The 17,377-nt window shown below is 40.6% G+C and overlaps 1 protein-coding gene across 1 annotated transcript in view; it reads left to right on the top strand.

Annotated features, from left to right (window-relative positions):
- The first annotated feature begins 4,515 nt into the window (after positions 1-4,515).
- Positions 4,516-17,377, top strand: part of mical3a (microtubule associated monooxygenase, calponin and LIM domain containing 3a) — a 78,739-nt gene continuing 65,877 nt past the window's right edge. The window contains 9 exon segments of the mRNA XM_036126660.1: positions 4,516-4,867; positions 8,790-8,997; positions 9,117-9,233; positions 9,345-9,446; positions 11,628-11,783; positions 13,867-13,967; positions 15,723-15,980; positions 16,095-16,210; positions 16,551-16,677. Of these exon segments, the coding sequence (XP_035982553.1) occupies positions 4,589-4,867; positions 8,790-8,997; positions 9,117-9,233; positions 9,345-9,446; positions 11,628-11,783; positions 13,867-13,967; positions 15,723-15,980; positions 16,095-16,210; positions 16,551-16,677 (1,464 nt within the window). The 5' untranslated portion in view covers positions 4,516-4,588.

The following is a 17,377-nucleotide window of genomic DNA, read 5'->3' on the forward strand; positions in this document are numbered from 1 at the left end:
CTTTATTTCTATAATGTGCGAACATCATTGCACGTATTTTGCTCTAGCCTAGGGAAAATCCAGGTGTATTCACTTTGAAATGGAGAACCTTACCTTCATTTTAGGTTCTAGAGGTTCAAGAGGAACCTTTTCAAAGAACCAGGGTAGATTGTTATTTTTCTGGGATCTAATGTTACCCTCCTGGATGGACAGTCAGCGCAGAAATTTAGCCCAGAAAAAGCTCTCATACGGAGATGTTATGTTTTTACATTCCTCAGAAACCTTTGGATGGACGCATTTAAAGCTGGTTCAATTTTAAAATTCAGTCATATCAGTTTAAATGTTATATTATATATATTTTTATATATATATATATATATATATATATATATATATATATATATATATATATATATATATATATATATATATATATATATATATATATATATATATATATATAATTTCTTTTAACATGAAAAATCTTCAAATTTTTGTTACAGTGTCTGTGATGAAGAAGTTCATTCATTCACAAACAAACAGACTCCATTATCCTTTTTTTTCAATAGAAAAAAAAGGGGGTAAATAAAAAGTTTAATAAAATAGCGGTGCATTGTAGTCTATCCTGTAGGCTACAACTAAAACAATTACATCCTCCCAACAAATCAAACAGACGAGGAACGCTCCTTCACCGAGCTTCAAGGAGTTCAGAGAGTAAACATTCTTTTTTTTTTACTTTTTAAGCTTTAAAGTTTTGGTTAAAAGTTGGTTGAATAAAGGGTTGTGCTTGAATCCATTTATTTAAATATAGGTCATTAAGCAACAGCATAAAATGTCTGCACTTAAAACATATGTTTTGAATTCTTTTGATAATTATCGATATCGATCAATATGATTTCTATTTTAATCGATCTGCTTTTTTTTCTGTATTGTTTTGCCCTAGCCGATACCGATATATTGTGCGTCCCTCGCCTAACTGTTGTCGATGTATCAGCTGAAGAGATGTACATCATGTTGTTGTATTTTTTTGCATCTTGATCGGTTTCATGGTTATTCATCTTAAGCTGACAATGAACAGCGCTGAAATGACTCCTCGAATGAATTCAAGACGTCGATTTCTAAAGTAAATAATCGTTAAATTCGTCAGCAAACTGCGTTGCAGCTGTCTGGTTATTCATGTTACACAACGTTCTTACCTCGGCTAATGATAGCCCAGGCTGCAGATGCAGGGATGTTAAGTGTTATCGGCGATGGAGGGAGACGGTGAGGAGCAAACAGAAAATATCAGAAAGTGTCAAAACTCTGAATCGCTTTAAACTTCATAGAGACGAAAACAGTGCAGTGCGTGTGCGATGAAGCTGAATTAGCATCAAAATGGCGCGTGTTTATTATTATTATTGACTCGTACTACGAAAGCTCAGCAGAACAACGCGTTTTACTGACGAACCGGTGCCATAAACAGCAGATGTCTGCAGAAAGCGACTAACTTTAATATCAGGTTCCACCACAAACCTGCTTAGACTAGAATGACAGTTTAGTTCTGGTTCTGTTCTATGGGTTGGTTAACAGTTTCTAGTTAGTTTAGGAATTAAAAAAACAAGTAGAATTTGGCTCTGCTACCCTGTTTGTTTGGTTAACATTCTGCTTTTGGATGTTAAAAATCTCTTTAAAAACCCAGAATTCAGTATAGAGACACTGCTTTGTGACCGTTTTCTCCACAGAGGCAGCTGCCGCTGGATTGACTGAACTTTTGACACGTTGATGTTGGATTTTTTCATTTTAGCTGCAGATTTATCCTTTTATGTTGATTTTCCTTTTTTTTTTTTTTTTTTTTTAAAGGATTACACTAAAAAAAGTGTATTTTTCCTTGATTTGAGCAGGTAAATCAGACTATTTGCCAATGGAATATGATTTTTGCACTTAAAATAAGAACAATTCATCTCCACCTTAATTCAAGTGCAGGATATCTAATTATCTTATTTTAAGGGTAAAATACTCATTCCATTGACAAATAGTCGTATTTACCTGCTCAAATTAAGGATAAATATACTAATTTAAAGAAAATGATACTTTTAGTTCCCCTTTTGCAGTGTACAGTTATTTGTCTACTTGCATTTTCTTTTTCGTGTGTTTCTGATTAAACTAATCTTAAGTAGGTGAATAAAACATCTGCAGATTATGGCAATTGTATTTGATTAATCATCAAAATAGTTGATTATTAAAATAATGGTTAGCTGTTGGCCTAACGGTGACGCAGAGGCACCAGACAGGAGAACAACTTTCTTACATTTCTGAACTGATTCAGGTAGAAAGTTGTAAAACTTTAAGCCATCTTGTGTATTTTCCAGCTCCTCCTGTGTCGGTCGGGGTGGACGGAGGTTTTTGTTATTAAGGAAAACGGTTTTACGGAATGGATTTTAAACAAAAAGTGTTAACTTGAGCTTTAGGGTGTGCACTGTCATCTGTGAATGATTTATTATTAACGGCCTGTTTCTGCGTCCCTCGGCCCTGATGGGGACGGACGAGCTGAGCCGAACTGTTTTCACTGCAGCGAGGAGTTGGCAGCGTGTGAAAAGGAGGCCGTCTGACATACACCTGCGACACTTTCATCACGGCTTGCCGCCCCGGGCTGCGGCTGCGTTAGTTTACCTGAACTGGCTCAGCATCCTGGATGTTAAAATGCAAATCTGTCCCAGAGAAGTGGCTCGGCGTGTTTCTGTTCGTCAGACTTCATTTTCTGATCAGTAGACTGATAAATTACAATTAAGCTGAAAATCTGTTTGTTTCACACTTTTCCAGTCAGTTTATGACCTTTTAAATTGGTGTTTTTTCTTCTAAATAATCTTGGATCATTAGTGATTTCTTTCTTTCTTTATGTCTCTAGTGGAAAACTTTGTGTCCTGAATTTTTACATTACAACCAGAGAATTGCATTAGTCTTCTCCTTTTTATCCTGTATTTTTTTTATATATATATATATATAAAAACAAGCAGATCTAAAGCAGATTTAAAAGTTTGTTTTTTTTAATCCAAATGATGTTGATTGCGTTTAATATTTTGGTTTAAAAAAAGTTAACCATTATGAACTTGAAACAAGCCGGACGAGTTTCTGCACCTTGTCCCTGAGGCAGAGCCAGCAAAGCAGAAGTGCTGCTGGGTTAAACCTCGGTCCTCGCTACTTTTTCCAGTCATCGCTGCATCTGCTGCATCTTCTCTCTCTGTTGTTTCTGCACCGTTGTTCCCTCTTTTTTTGCACTGGTTGGTTTAAGTGGCATAAAACTGGCGTCTCTCAGACCGAAGGTCCATCACACGTTCAGCGAAGCCGGAGAACGTGAACGATCTTGTCCCCCTGAGGAATAACATGTTGGAAGCAGAAGAAATAACTGCAGCGTGTTGTTGCACGTTTCAAAGAGAACAAGAAGGCTTCTTATGGGGAGGGAGGATGTAAATGGAGTCTGGCTGGAAGTTGTTAGTCTTCGTTCCACTGTTTTGCTTCTTGAGTGTGTTTGGAGTCGTTTTGACTGAGACTTACCCATCCGTGCACTTCCTGTTTGGCTTTGTGCCGCTTCAGTGCCCTTCCTGTTAAGGCCCACTAATCATTGGTTTGGTTTGGGATTCTCACAGAGTAGAAACAACAGTTTTACCGCGGTATTGTTTTAAAAAAATGTATAATTTAATCTGAGGGCTTTTGTTTTAGACAAAAATGGAAAACTTCAAACCCATTTCACCAGAATCATACGACGTATTGACATTTAAAGATATACAAATGGCATTTACCCGCATTTAGTTAAATTGTGATACGTAATGCAGACAAAGGCAAAAATCTAGATTAAATGTTGGCAAAGTAAAGTAGTAGTTGTCATTTTCTAAGTGGTTATACAAGCTGAAATTAGTCAGGCTGTCTGCTCCGGTAGACTAGAAATATTACTATAAATTATTGGATATTATTATAGCCTCTTGTCAGCTAGCTTGCAGTGTGCAGCAACAGGTGTAGGAGGGGCAGCGCTACGTTACATGATGCAAAAAAACTGTCACTATAACATGAATATATGATATTTTTCCCTTTGTGTTGATTCTAGTTTCTACAAGTCTTAGCTCTTTACTTTGTCCCCACCATCAGCTTTCAGTAAATCATCTCAGTCAATAAAACCTGCAGCAGCTGTGAATGTCAAGGGCAATAATGTCTGTCCACCTGGCCAAATAGTTTTTTTTTTTTGTTTTTTTTTTGCATGCAGAGCATAAATGTGTCACTTATAATATAGAAGCTTGTCAAATACTGCATCCAAACAGCTCTCTGTGATTGTGACATTGAGTTTTTATATTATGATAACGATTGTGGCTCCTTGTCTTGTGCAGGAAAATCTGTTTTTAAAGCCATAACTTGCTAAAGCTTCTTTCTCTAGTAAAAGCAGTAATGTTTTGCATATTTTTTTTTTTTTTTCTTTTTTGATTGATTTTCTGTTACTTCTCTCCCACTCTTGATTAGGATGAAGATGCCTGGAGCTGGGAGCTAAAGGCCTCTGCCTGAGGGAAGCTGGTAGAGAGCTGGGGCCGGGCCCCTGCCTCAGGTGGGGGTGAAGGGCCCTCACAGCCCTGCCAGGGTCTGGACCATGGGGGATGGAGGTGCCAGTGCAGTTAGAGGAGATGGGGTGAACCGCTCCCATGTCCTGTTCGACAGCTTTGTCCAGGCGACTACGTGTAAAGGCATCCTGAAGGCCTTCCAGGAGCTGTGCGAGCACCTGGAGGTGAAGCCCGGCGAGCACAGGATCTTCTACCACAAGCTCAAGTCCAAACTGAACTACTGGAAGGCGAAGGCGCTCTGGGCGAAGTTAGACAAGCGGGCCTGTCAGAAGGAGTACAAGAAGGGACGTGCCTGTGCCAACACAAAGGTGAGCTCGCATCACTGGAAACGTGATCCTTCATGCAACGTGGCTCCTGTTCCCAGAGAGACGGCGATCTGCCGGCGAAGGCTCGGGTGACGACACGCTCAGGGTCAGAGGTCAGATCACGGTGCGAGGACGGGACGGCGCGCTGGGCATGAGAAGACGCTGGGACCTGTCTCATTTCAGGACACCAGCTTACGCTAACGACTCGCCTGTCATAATGCTGCACTGCAAAAACAGAACTAAAAATAACTAAAAAGATTTTGAAATTAGTGTATTTGTCCTTGATTTGAGCAGCTAAAAAAGATGATCTGCCAATGGAATGAGATTTTTCCACTTAAAATAGGAACAATTCATCTCCATCATCTTATTTCAAGTGCAGGATGTCTAATTATCTTATTTTAGGGGTAAAAATACTCATTCTATTGGCAAATAGTCTTATTTACTGGCTCAAATCGAGGACAAATAGACTAACTTTAAGAACATTTTACTTGTTTTTAGATCCGTTTTTGCAGTGTGGAAACAATTACGACTACTTTTTATTTGACCCTTTTTCACATTCTGGCTACGTTCACACTGCAGGTCTTAATGCTCAATTCCGATTTTTTTTTTTTTTTGTGAAATCTGATTTTTTTTTTTGCGTGGTCGTTCACTTTTCCAATATATGCGACTTGTATGTGAACTAAACGCGTTCAGCCTAAGTGTCCCGCATGCGCACTCGAGGACGCGATGATGTCACGTAGCAAAGCGTCCTCAGTGTTTGTGGAAGTAAACATGGATTATAATGTTGGCGCACATTTTTCGGTCATTAATTTATTTCCTAACCGGAGCTTTCCGTCCATTGACTGCTCTGCTCGTTGTTGTCCGCTATGGGTGTCGTCTTTCTTCCCGCTTTTGCATAGCAGGACGCAGAATAGTGACGTTTGTCGAGTATCAGTGACGTACAGGTAGGATAAATGCGACCTGGCCGTACAGACACAGGTCGCATTTGAAAAGATCAGATACGTATCGGATTCACACTGCAAAAACGGATCTAAAAATACGTAAAATATTCTTAAAGTTAGTGTATTTGTCCTTGATTTGAGCAGGTAAATAAGCTTATCTGCCAATGGAATGAGCATTTTTACCCCTAAAATAAGATAATTAGACATCCTGCACTTGAAATAAGATGATTGAGATGAATTGTTCCTATTTTAAGTGCAAAATTCTTGTTCCATTGGCAGATCATCTTATTTACCTGCTCAAATCAAGGACAAACACACACATTTTAAGAACATATTACTTACTTCTAGTTCCGTTTTTGCAGTGCAGGACCACATATCCAAGTGGCCTGGGTCGCATTTGAAAAAATTGATCTGTGTTGTTCAGACTGTCATAAAAAGACCAGATCCAGGTTGCATATGGGCAAAAAAATGGGAATTGGGTCACTTCAGGCTGCAGTGTGAACGTAGCCTCTGTCACATCAGGCCGCGAAACTTTGATCCATTTTTATTAAGATTTAATTTCTTAGACAAGTACAAAAGTGTTACACTGAAAAAAGGGAACTAAAAATAAGTAAAATGTTCTTGAGAGTAGCATATTCTTCCTTGATTTGAGCAGGTAAATAAGATGATCTGACAATGGAATTTTCCCCCCTAAAATAAGATAATTAGATATCCTGCACTTGAAATAAGGTGATGGAGATCAGGTTTTCCTATTTTAAGTGCAGACTTCTTATTCAGCTGCTCAAATCAAGGACAAATATACTCATTTCAAGAAAATTTTACTTATTTTAGTTTCCTTATAGCAGTGTAACCTTTGCCAGACAAATTCTCGCGGTATTTGCGCGTTCACACCAACGCACGAGAGTCCATCTTGTAAACCGTTTGTGAGCAAACCAAAAGCGGTTTGGGCCAATCACGTTGCAGTGTTATGGTTTAAGGCGGGGACATACTAGCTGTGACCAAAGCAAGAGCGGTTGAAGCAACACAATAGGGCTGGGCGATATGGCTTAAAAATAAAATCTCCGATTTTACTTTACCAAATCCGATTAATGGATTTCTTTTTTCCTCCTTTTCTTTTCATAAAAAGAAATGAAAAGAATGAATTTAAAAACTTTCTTTTAAGAGCAGGCTTCACATCAGTTGTGTAACTAAGGTTAAAAAAATAAGTAAATGAGTAAATTAAAATGCCTCGCATTACGGTAAAAAAAAGGTTTCCTTTTACACTATTTTGACAATATATTTTCCTAAACATATATTCAGCATTGCGTGCTGATCTCTTCACGGAAGCCTAATGGTTAATTTGGAAAAATAAAATCCAGATTTTCCAAAAATTTATTCTTAAATAAATGTAAACTTGAATTAATCGATTAAATTGATTTATCGCCCAGCCCTACAACACAAACATGGCAGCGCAGGAGGACGCACGCGTAGCTGCTGCTCACGTCTGATTGGTCAGAATCCACGATTTCATCTTTTGAAAGCAGGAAGTGCCTTGACCACTGAGCTATATAATACACTGGAGTGCTAATCACCGTCTGTTTGAACGAGTTGCTTTGAAGCCACCAGCCGCCATATTGGTACTCCCTATTTTCCCCCAGTAACTAGGGAATATGCGCGCTACAGCATCGAATAACGAGGATTTTCTCATGATCAGGGGGGGCTTAAGACTTTTAAAATGTCAAATGCCATATACTTTTATGTTATGTTCTAAAAATATCAAGTACTAAGAAAATCATGTGCTGAAATATTTTGCATTTTATTTATTTAAATATATATGTTTAACATTTATAAATATATAAATAACAATATACAAAAACATATATTTACATATGTGTATACATATATATACATATATACATATACACATACTTATATATATATACATATATATATATATATATATTTAATATGAATAACATGTAAAATATTTCAGCACCTAATTTCCTAGTAGTTGATAGTGTTAGTTAGGGCTGTGCATAAAAATCGATATAAAGATTAATATCGATATTTTTAAAAACGATTTAATATCGATATTCTGGCTTTCAATATCGATATACCTCCCAACCTCTAGGGGGCGTTATTACAGCGCAACCATTACAGTTCACAGCGAAGGAGAGCAAGTGAGACGAATTTGTGGAACGGCCGACAGGATTTTAGAAGCTCCTTTGTCCCTAAAATCAGATGTTTGGGCACATTTTTGGTTTCTGTGACACGTTAAATGCATTGAAGCAAATGCACTTTATTTTCCTGTTAATATGTCTGTGATCAATAAATAGAACATAAACATAATATTTGGCTGATTTTGGTGATTGAATCACTGAGCATTAATTCAAAGTAATAAATATCGATATTGGAATCAAAGCAAGCTGAGCTATGTATCGAGAATCGTATCGTATCGTGAGCTATGTATCGAGAATCGTATCGAATCGGCTCATCCTAGATGATACCCAGCCCTAGTGTTAGTACATCCACTGACTGTAGAATTACCTATGAAACGTTTTCACTCAGCCAGAAAACTGCTTGTTGTTGCAACCAAATCCTATGGGATTCTGTGAATGTAGGGAGTAGCAAGATGGCGGCCAGTGACTTCAGTTTTTCGGCAAAATCAGCACTCCCGTGTATTATATAGGTCAGTGGCCTTGACCAGCGTAACTTGTGGTTTGTTGTCGATACTGTGATTGGCTAAAACCAGCCTTTGGTAGGCGGGCACTAGGTGTCGCTTCGTCCAATCAGCTTGGAGAGTTCTGCTGGAAGTCTCTCCTCTATCTAAACGGATCAAACGGGAGCAGAACCAGATCGATAATGATCAGAACTATTTTTTTATAAGGCGCTGCGTCGCTCGATCTAAATGAGACTTTTTCTAGAGTACAGAAAGTTTTCTGCAGGACGTTTAAAGCATTTTGTTTGAGCCCGACTGAGCCGCCGTCTGTCTGCTGTGTGCTCAGTGTCTGATCATCGGAGCGGGGCCATGCGGCTTACGCACCGCCATCGAGCTGGCCTTCCTGGGCGCCAGAGTGGTGCTCCTGGAAAAGAGGGACGCCTTCTCCAGAAACAACGTGCTGCACCTTTGGCCCTTCACCATCCACGACCTCAGGGGCCTCGGCGCCAAGAAGTTCTACGGGAAGTTCTGTGCTGGTGCTATCGATCATATCAGTGAGTACGAGCGGCGCTCCTGCTCTGCTCATGTCGTCGCTTGGAGATACCTGGGATTAATTTACGCTCTTCAAATCTCACACAGTGTTTGTTTTCCTCTCTCTCTCTGTGGTTTTTAGGTATTCGTCAGCTTCAACTAATGCTGCTGAAAATGGCCCTGCTCCTGGGGATCGAGATCCACGTCAACGTAGAGTTCAAGGGTCTTATTGAGCCCCCCGAAGACCAGGAGAGTGAGAGTAAGAGCCGAAAGGAGAACGTCTGTTTCATTAAACAAATATCTGTGAGCTGCTGTAAGCCTGGCGCTGTGCATGCATTTCTGTCTGATTACATATGCTGCGTGCTCTCAGGGATAGGCTGGAGGGCCGAGGTCCACCCCAAGACACACCCTGTCAGCGAGCTGGAGTTTGATGTCATCATCGGAGCAGATGGAAGGAGGAACACGCTGCCAGGCAAGCTTGCATGCACAGGCCGGAGGAAGAGCGTCAGAGAGGCGGTTTGCTTCCCCTTGGCTGAACGCGGCGAAGCGCAGACAGCGCAGTTAGTTGTTCCCGCTCGGACTCACAGGTCCGTCTCAGCCGTCCTGAGGTCACTGGTGTCCAGCCGCAGATGGACGGCTGACCTCACGCCGCTCCTCGTCTCTGAAAGAGCGTTTCTGTACGTCTGCATGTGTGTTTGTTTGCACTGGAACACGAGAAGAAGAACAGTCAGATTGTCTGTTTCTCATCCCAGCACCGCGGTAGATGAAAGGAACCTGTATCTTCCCCTCTACATACACAACTACAATTCAATTTATTTATTTACATAGCGCCAAATCATGAAACATGTCATCTCAAGGCACTTTACAAAGTCAAGTTCAATCATATTATACAGATTGGTCAAAAATGGAAACCAGTTGATTGCATCAAAGTCCCGACAAGCAGCATTCACTCCTGGGGAACCGTAGAGCCACAGGGAGAGTCGTCTGCATTGTACATGGCTTTGCTGCAATCCCTCATACTGAGCAAGCATGAAGCGACAGTGGGAAGAAAAACTCCCCATTAACGGGAAGGAAAAACCTCCGGCAGAACCGGGCTCAGTATGAACGGTCATCTGCCTCGACCGACTGGGGTTACAGAAGACAGAACAGAGACACAACAAGAGAGACAAAAAAGCACAGAAGCTCACATTGATCTAGTAATCTGTTCTACATTAGATGGTAATAGCGGGTGAGCCGTCTTCTCTGGATGATGTCACAGTTAACAGAACACCAGACCAGGTGTACCTACTATGAAGATAAAAGAGAGAGAACAGAAAGTTAAAGCAGAAATGACAACACATAATGCATAATTGAAGAACAGTAGAACTCTATCAGAGATGAGAGAAATAGATCCCTGATGTCCTCCAGCAGCCTAAGCCTATAGCAGTAAAACTATAAAGGTAGCTGAGAGTAACATGAGCCACTGTAGTTATAAGTTTTGTCAAAAAGGAAAGTTTTAAGATTAGTCTTAAAAGTAGACGGGGTGTCTGCCTCACGGACCAAAACTGGGAGTTGGTTCCACAGGAGAGGAGCCTGATAGCTAAAGGATCTGCCTCCCATTCTACTTTTAGAGACTCTAGGAACCACCAGCAGACCTGCAGTCTGAGAGCAAAGTGCTCTGTTAGGAACATACGGGGTAATCAGAGCTCTGATATATGATGGAGCTTGATTATTAAGGGCTTTATACGTTAGAAGGAGAATTTTAAATTCTATTCTTGATTTAACAGGAAGCCAATGAAGGGAAGCTAAAATTGGAGAAATATGATCCCTCTTGTTGATTTTCATCAGAACTCTTGCTGCAGCATTTTGAATCAGCTGAAGGCTTTGAACTGCATTTTGTGGACTTCCTGATAGTAAAGAATTACAATGTAAAATACTTACTTATTACTACAGTAAAATACTTGCTTACAGAGTGAAAAACTGGCAGCTGTTTACAGCGTTGTCCAGATGCAGAACATGTTGTTAGGTTTAAATGGTGCAGTGTGGACCACTGTAGACGTTTTTCCTTCTGAGGTGTAAATCTGGTTTGTAACCCTTGGCGTCCATTGATCTGATCAGCCCTCCTGTCCCTAGGGGTGTGCAAAATAATCGTCATGATGATGCATCGCGATTCTAATTTTCGCGATCTACATCGATTCTTGACACCAAGTATGGATCATTAATTTAAAAAAAATTAATAAATAAAATTGCATGAATGGTTGGCAAACATCGGCCAAAAACAAGTGGAATACAACTTCATTGGTTTAAAGGACCACTGAGGCCTTGTAAACGCCACTGATTATCCTTATTTTGTTATTTTAAGTTTTATAAATCCTAAGCACTTTTTGTCAGTGTGTCCACTTCAGTAACAGTAAAATTTGTTTCCATGCCAATACCTCCAAAAGTCGTTTCAATAAATACAGCTATGTATGAATTCAGTTTCTTTCAGTTATGTATCAATTGAAGACACTAACCTGATCACAGCCAGTTAGCCACTGGTAATGGCTGTATTTTTTTCTAACAGTGTTCAGTGAAAATATCGTAATGCATCGCGATACATCGCAATAATTCAAGTATCGTGATAGAATCGGATCGTGACTTCTTTGGCGATACCCACCCCTACCTGTCCCTGCAGGGTTCCGGCGGAAGGAGTTCCGGGGGAAGCTCGCCATCGCCATCACCGCCAACTTCATCAACAGGAACACAACAGCCGAGGCGAAGGTCGAGGAGATCAGCGGCGTGGCCTTCATCTTCAATCAGAAGTTCTTTCAGGATCTCAGGGAGGCAACGGGTGAGTTCAGCGCCACGCCGACGTGAGTTTCTGCTCACTTTTCTGCCTCTTTCACTGAAAGCGGAGCTCTGTAACGTTTGGGTGAAAGCAGCCCGGAAGGATAAATCTCCCAGAGTCCTTTGCTGTGCTGATAATCCAGACTTTGATGTAAACCGGTGACCGCTGCCCCTGTGGAAGTGTAGTGGCTTGTTTTTACCCATGAGATGCAAAAAAAAAGTTAGAATATAACAAACGTTTCATCAGAAATATTGCAAAATACCAACAATATTGATTTACAGTACCTTGCAAAAGTATTCACACCCCTTCCCTGTCATGTTACAACCTCAGACTTCAGTGTATCGGGGGGGGGGGGGGGGGAGCAGAGCTGCTATCCTGCAGCTTTTAGATGCATCCGCTCTCTGCAGAGCGGAATGACTGGATGCTGCTGAGGGAATTCTGCCTTTTGCTTCAGGTGTGCTGCAGCAGGGATGCTTCTAACCCAGGGGTGTCCAAACCTTTTGCCACAGGGGCCAATAATGTCATGTAGAAATTAATCAGGGGCCACAAAATTAATCACAAAATTGCAAAAACTTTTTATTTTTTCATTCTTACCTGAATGAAAAAGAATTTGGGTTGATCATCTTTTTCTATTTTTTTGTGTCTTTTCAGGAACAAGAGCAGGATAGGGCTCATTTTATTTGGCCAAGTTAAATAAATGGGTGCACCCAAGTCTGCCTTTTGGTAAAAGGTTTGTGGTCTTAAATTAAAAGCACAAATATGGCTGATAAAAGATTAAAAAATGTTGTTACACCCATTTTCCCTTTTAAGAAGATTTTTATTTGTCTTTATTTTTTTTTTTTTAAAGGTCTTGTATTTGTGAATCTTGCCCAAGTTTTTATCGCCTCAACCATCTGAGCTGCAAAACCAAATTTAGGCCATTCTTGAACTGAGATTGATGGCCGCCCAAAATCATTCAGAGGGCCACAAATGGCCCCCGGGCCACATTTTGGTGACCCTGATCTGAAAGCTGCAGGACAATAGTTCTGGACGACTGGACCTGGGCACCCGGTGTCTCATTTTGGGATTTTTATGTGATAGACCAACACAGACTACTTCCTGATGTTGAGGTGGAAGGAAGTTGATGAATGGTTTTAATATTTTATTATTTTTCCGCTACAAACTCTTCTTCTCTTTACAGAATAGCTCAAGCCCAGATTGGACGAAAAGCGGCTGCTAACATCGATTTTAGTTTTACGGCACACCTGAAGCTGGATTTAGCTCTGGACTTTGACTAGGCCATTTTAACATGTGAACATGGCTCGATCTTAACCTCTGCTGTCCAAATATTTTAGCACTTGTACCAAAATAGTCAGGTTAAAACTAGAGGTGGTCAACAAAATGTGATTTGTTTCGTCATATTTCATTTATTGTATTTATTTATTGCTAAACCATAAATTAAACATGCAGCATTTTAATGAAAGGTATGATATTGGTTGCTCAAAAACATAAAAAGTATCATGTATAAAAGTCCTTTTGGGTACAAGTCACTGTACTTTTACTGTTTGATGAAAGAAAAATACCAAAATATAATTTTGCATTTCTCTAAAGAACCTCAGAGGCCAGGAACAGAACAGCTGGATTTATTTAATTTGGCATCTTCTAAAGCTGATTGGTTAACAATGGATTTTATTTAGATATTAATGGGGCCATAATGAAAATGCACAGCAATAGATTTTTATTTTTATTTTAAGGAATTTTCATTGTAAAGGCAAGAAAACTGCGACCAAATCAGACTCATTAAAGGTCTTAAAGTTCTCATTTTGTATGATTGATGATGATGATAATAATATTAACAGAGCTTAGGAAGAGGAAACCTGGTAGGTGTAGTTCCTGGAAGCAGAGCACGCTAAGAAATAAATCTGTTCATTTGATTCGTCACAGAGTTTTTAGGTTTGATGCCAACCTCGCTGCCTTTTGTATTGCTGACTCGACAATGTTCTTGGTGCTCTGAATCCCATAATTGCTGCTCTGGCAGGAAGGAGAAGAATTGTTTTCTGTATCTGACAATCTTTTTCTTTCTTCCTTCTTTGTATCGTCCTTTTAGGTATTGACCTGGAAAATATTGTGTACTACAAGGATGACACGCATTACTTTGTGATGACTGCCAAAAAGCAGAGCCTGCTGGAGAAAGGAGTCATTCTGCATGTGAGTGATCAAAGCCCGGCGCTCGGTGTGGCGTTGAGCCTCCGTCTGCTCCCCTCCTGCCGACATAAAAGCCGCGCAAACCTTCAGCACCACAGTGATGTCACTTTGGAGGTTTTTCAGTAGCTCTCTTTCATTAATCTGTCCCTTTTTTCATTCTTTCTGTGATTTAGCCAGGCATTGGTCTAATGGTCAAACGGAGCCAACAGGGTTCAGGCTCCAGCGCTCTATGCTGAGAGCTGGCGTCCTCGCTACACACGGTAGTTTCCTTCCCTGGGCACTTTCCACAGGAAACAGGAAAGATTTTAAAATGCCCGTCTTTTAACCCTGCCACGGCGCCTAAGACCTTTTGTTGCTGCAGGCGATCGATATGGAGTTAACATTTTATCCCAGTATTTGGATAGCAATAAAACAGTTTGCAGTCTAAAGCAATCATCTCACAGCAGTCACTAAACTGCATGCAGTAGCTGTATTTAATCATATTTCCAAATGAATTGATATTTATTGATTCTCACATGGAACAAACACTGGAAAAAGTAGAAAAAAGACAATTTATTCTGACAATTCATCCAGTTTTTGGAGGTTTCCTTAATTGGAATCTATATAATATGATTGAATTTGACTTTGTTTCATGAATTGGCGCTATATAAATGAAATTTAATTGAATAATGTGTATAATAATGTATTTATATGACCAGTTTATGTAGTGATAAGAAATATTTTCCGATAGCAATAATAAAAATAAATGATAAATGGCCACCCATTGGGTCTTTAATCTTATTTTGGCTGATATACACAACAGTTTCTACAGTCTATGGTGGGTCACACTGCAAAAACAGAACTAGACATAAGTAAAATGCTCTTAAAATTTGTGTATTTGTCCTTGATTTGAGCAGGTAAATAAGATGATTTGCCAATGGAATAAGAATTTTGCACTTAGAATAGGAACAATTCATCTCAATCATCTTATTTCAAGTGCAGGATGTCTAATTATCTTATTTTAAGGGGTCAAAATACTCATTCCATTGGCAGATAATCTTATTTACCTGCTCAAATCAAGGACAAATACACTAACTTTAAGTACATTTTACTTATTTTTAGATCAGTTTTTGCAGTGCAAGTCTGCTTTTTAAGAGTTCGGTAAATCCTCGCCTGAGTCGGGAAGGATCAGAACTTTGATCATATAAGGTTAAAAGGTTTTACACTTCATTGTAAAAGTACATCTTAAACTAATAAAACTTTATCACCCATACAGTCTAAATCTTCTTTATTTAACTCGACCGTCTTGACAGATCCTGTCATGTCTGATAAAACTGCGTTAAAAGCACCTGAAGGTCGCCCCAGACGACGTCCACACTGCAAAAACTGATCTAAAAATAAGTAAAATGTTCTTAAAATTTGTGTTTTTGTCCTAGATTTGAGCTGCTAAATAAGATTATCTGCCAATGGAACGAGTATTTTGACCCCTAAAATAAGATAATTAGATATTCTGCACTTGAAATAAGATGATGGAGATGAATTGTTCTTATTCTAAGTGCAAAAATCTTATTTCATTGGCAAATCATCTTATTTAGCTGCTCAAATCAAGGGAAAATGCACTAATTTTAAGAACATTTAACTTATTTTTAGTTCTATTTTTGCAGTGCATCCCAGCAGCTTCCTGTAGATATGAAGTGGTTTCTGCTCCGCCTGCCAGCGTGCAGCAGCACCTCTGCTTCTGTTAAAGCGCCTCATCCTGCTTGTGCCGCTTTCCTGCAGGACTACGCAGACACCGAGCTCCTCCTGTCCAGGGCCAACGTAGACCAGGATGCCTTGCTGTCGTACGCACGCGAGGCGGCGGACTTCTCCACCAACCACCAGCTGCCCACCCTGGACTTCGCCATCAACCATTACGGCCAGCCCGACGTCGCCATGTTCGACTTCACCTGCATGTACGCCTCGGAGAACGCCGCCCTGGTGCGCCAGCGCCACGGCCACAACCTGCTGGTGGCGCTGGTGGGCGACAGCCTTCTGGAGGTGAGGCTTTTCCTCTTCGGTTTAACCCGCCTCCGCAATCGTGGTTCCTCTGACATCATCTGGTCTGCTGTGACCATATTTGGTAAACGGATGTTGCTTGTCTCCCCCCCCCAGCCGTTCTGGCCCATGGGCACCGGCATCGCGCGAGGCTTTCTGGCAGCCATGGACTCGGGCTGGATGGTGAAGAGCTGGGCGCAGGGAAAAACTCCTCTGGAGGTCCTGGCCGAGAGGTGCGGATGTGGAAACGGTGACGCGCGCGTGCCAAGACTCATTGTTCTCGCATTTAAACACTGATCCACCGCCAGTCGCACACATTCCTGATCTCCCTCTTCAGATACAGCCTTTTATCTCTAAGTGCTTTACTAGGAATTATAAGCGTATGTGATTTAAAGCTGCAGTCCCGCCTCTCCTTGTCCTAATGGGATAAGAAGCTCTCATACGGCCGGAGTGGAATGTGACTCTACGGTTGCGTCTCTCTGCTTGGCTTTAATGGCTTTTTAATGGCCTGAGATGGGACTTTGCCTGTCCAGCGTGAGGACGGAGGTTTCAGTCTGTCTCTCTGTGCTTCAGGGAGAGCATTTACCGACTTCTGCCTCAGACGACTCCAGAAAACGTCAGCAAGAACTTCAGTCAGTACAGCGTGGACCCGACGACGCGCTACCCCAACATCAGCCTGAACTTCCTCAGGCCCAGTCAGGTGAGAGGGTGGCAGCCGCTCTCAGAGTCATTTGGTTGTTAAGATAAAAAAACAACAACAAAAAAACGTGATGCTTTATCTTGTTTTAAGAGATAATTGTGTTTTTATTTAAGTGTTCAATTTTACACATTAATCTTAAATCAAGAAATCTTGTCAAGTGAAATAATCTTGTTGCACGAACAGATAATTTCACTTGTTTGCAGGGGCGGTTCTAGACAGGGGCCAACAGGGGCCCATGCCCCTGTAGAAATGGTTCTGGCCCCTGTTATGGCCCCTGTACTAAAGACATGATAGTAAATACACTTCTCATAATTACTTGCAATGGCAAAGAAACCATAACTGATTGGTCACTTAGACCAATATTATTTTTTACCTATACAGTTTTACTCTAAAAAGAATTTAAAACTTAAGATGTTTCACGTTTAGCTTATGAGCTGGGGGCAAAGTTTTAACTGCTAGATCAGGGGTCTTAAACCTGCAGTTCCAGAGCCACACATGGCTCACTTAATATTATTACATTATATTAATATATTATATTATTATTATATTTATTGTTTTTTAAGTTTTTTGTTCTGTGCCCCTGTGAAAAAACACTGGCCCCACCTTGGCCCCCCTGGTAAATTTGGTCTAGAACCGCCACTGCTTCTTTGAGTAACTTTTCCCTCCGATTTACCATTTTTATCTGGATTCCTCCCCCCCC

The sequence above is a fragment of the Fundulus heteroclitus genome, chromosome 2, assembly GCF_011125445.2.
Source record: "Fundulus heteroclitus isolate FHET01 chromosome 2, MU-UCD_Fhet_4.1, whole genome shotgun sequence".
Taxonomy (NCBI): Eukaryota; Metazoa; Chordata; class Actinopteri; order Cyprinodontiformes; family Fundulidae; genus Fundulus; species Fundulus heteroclitus.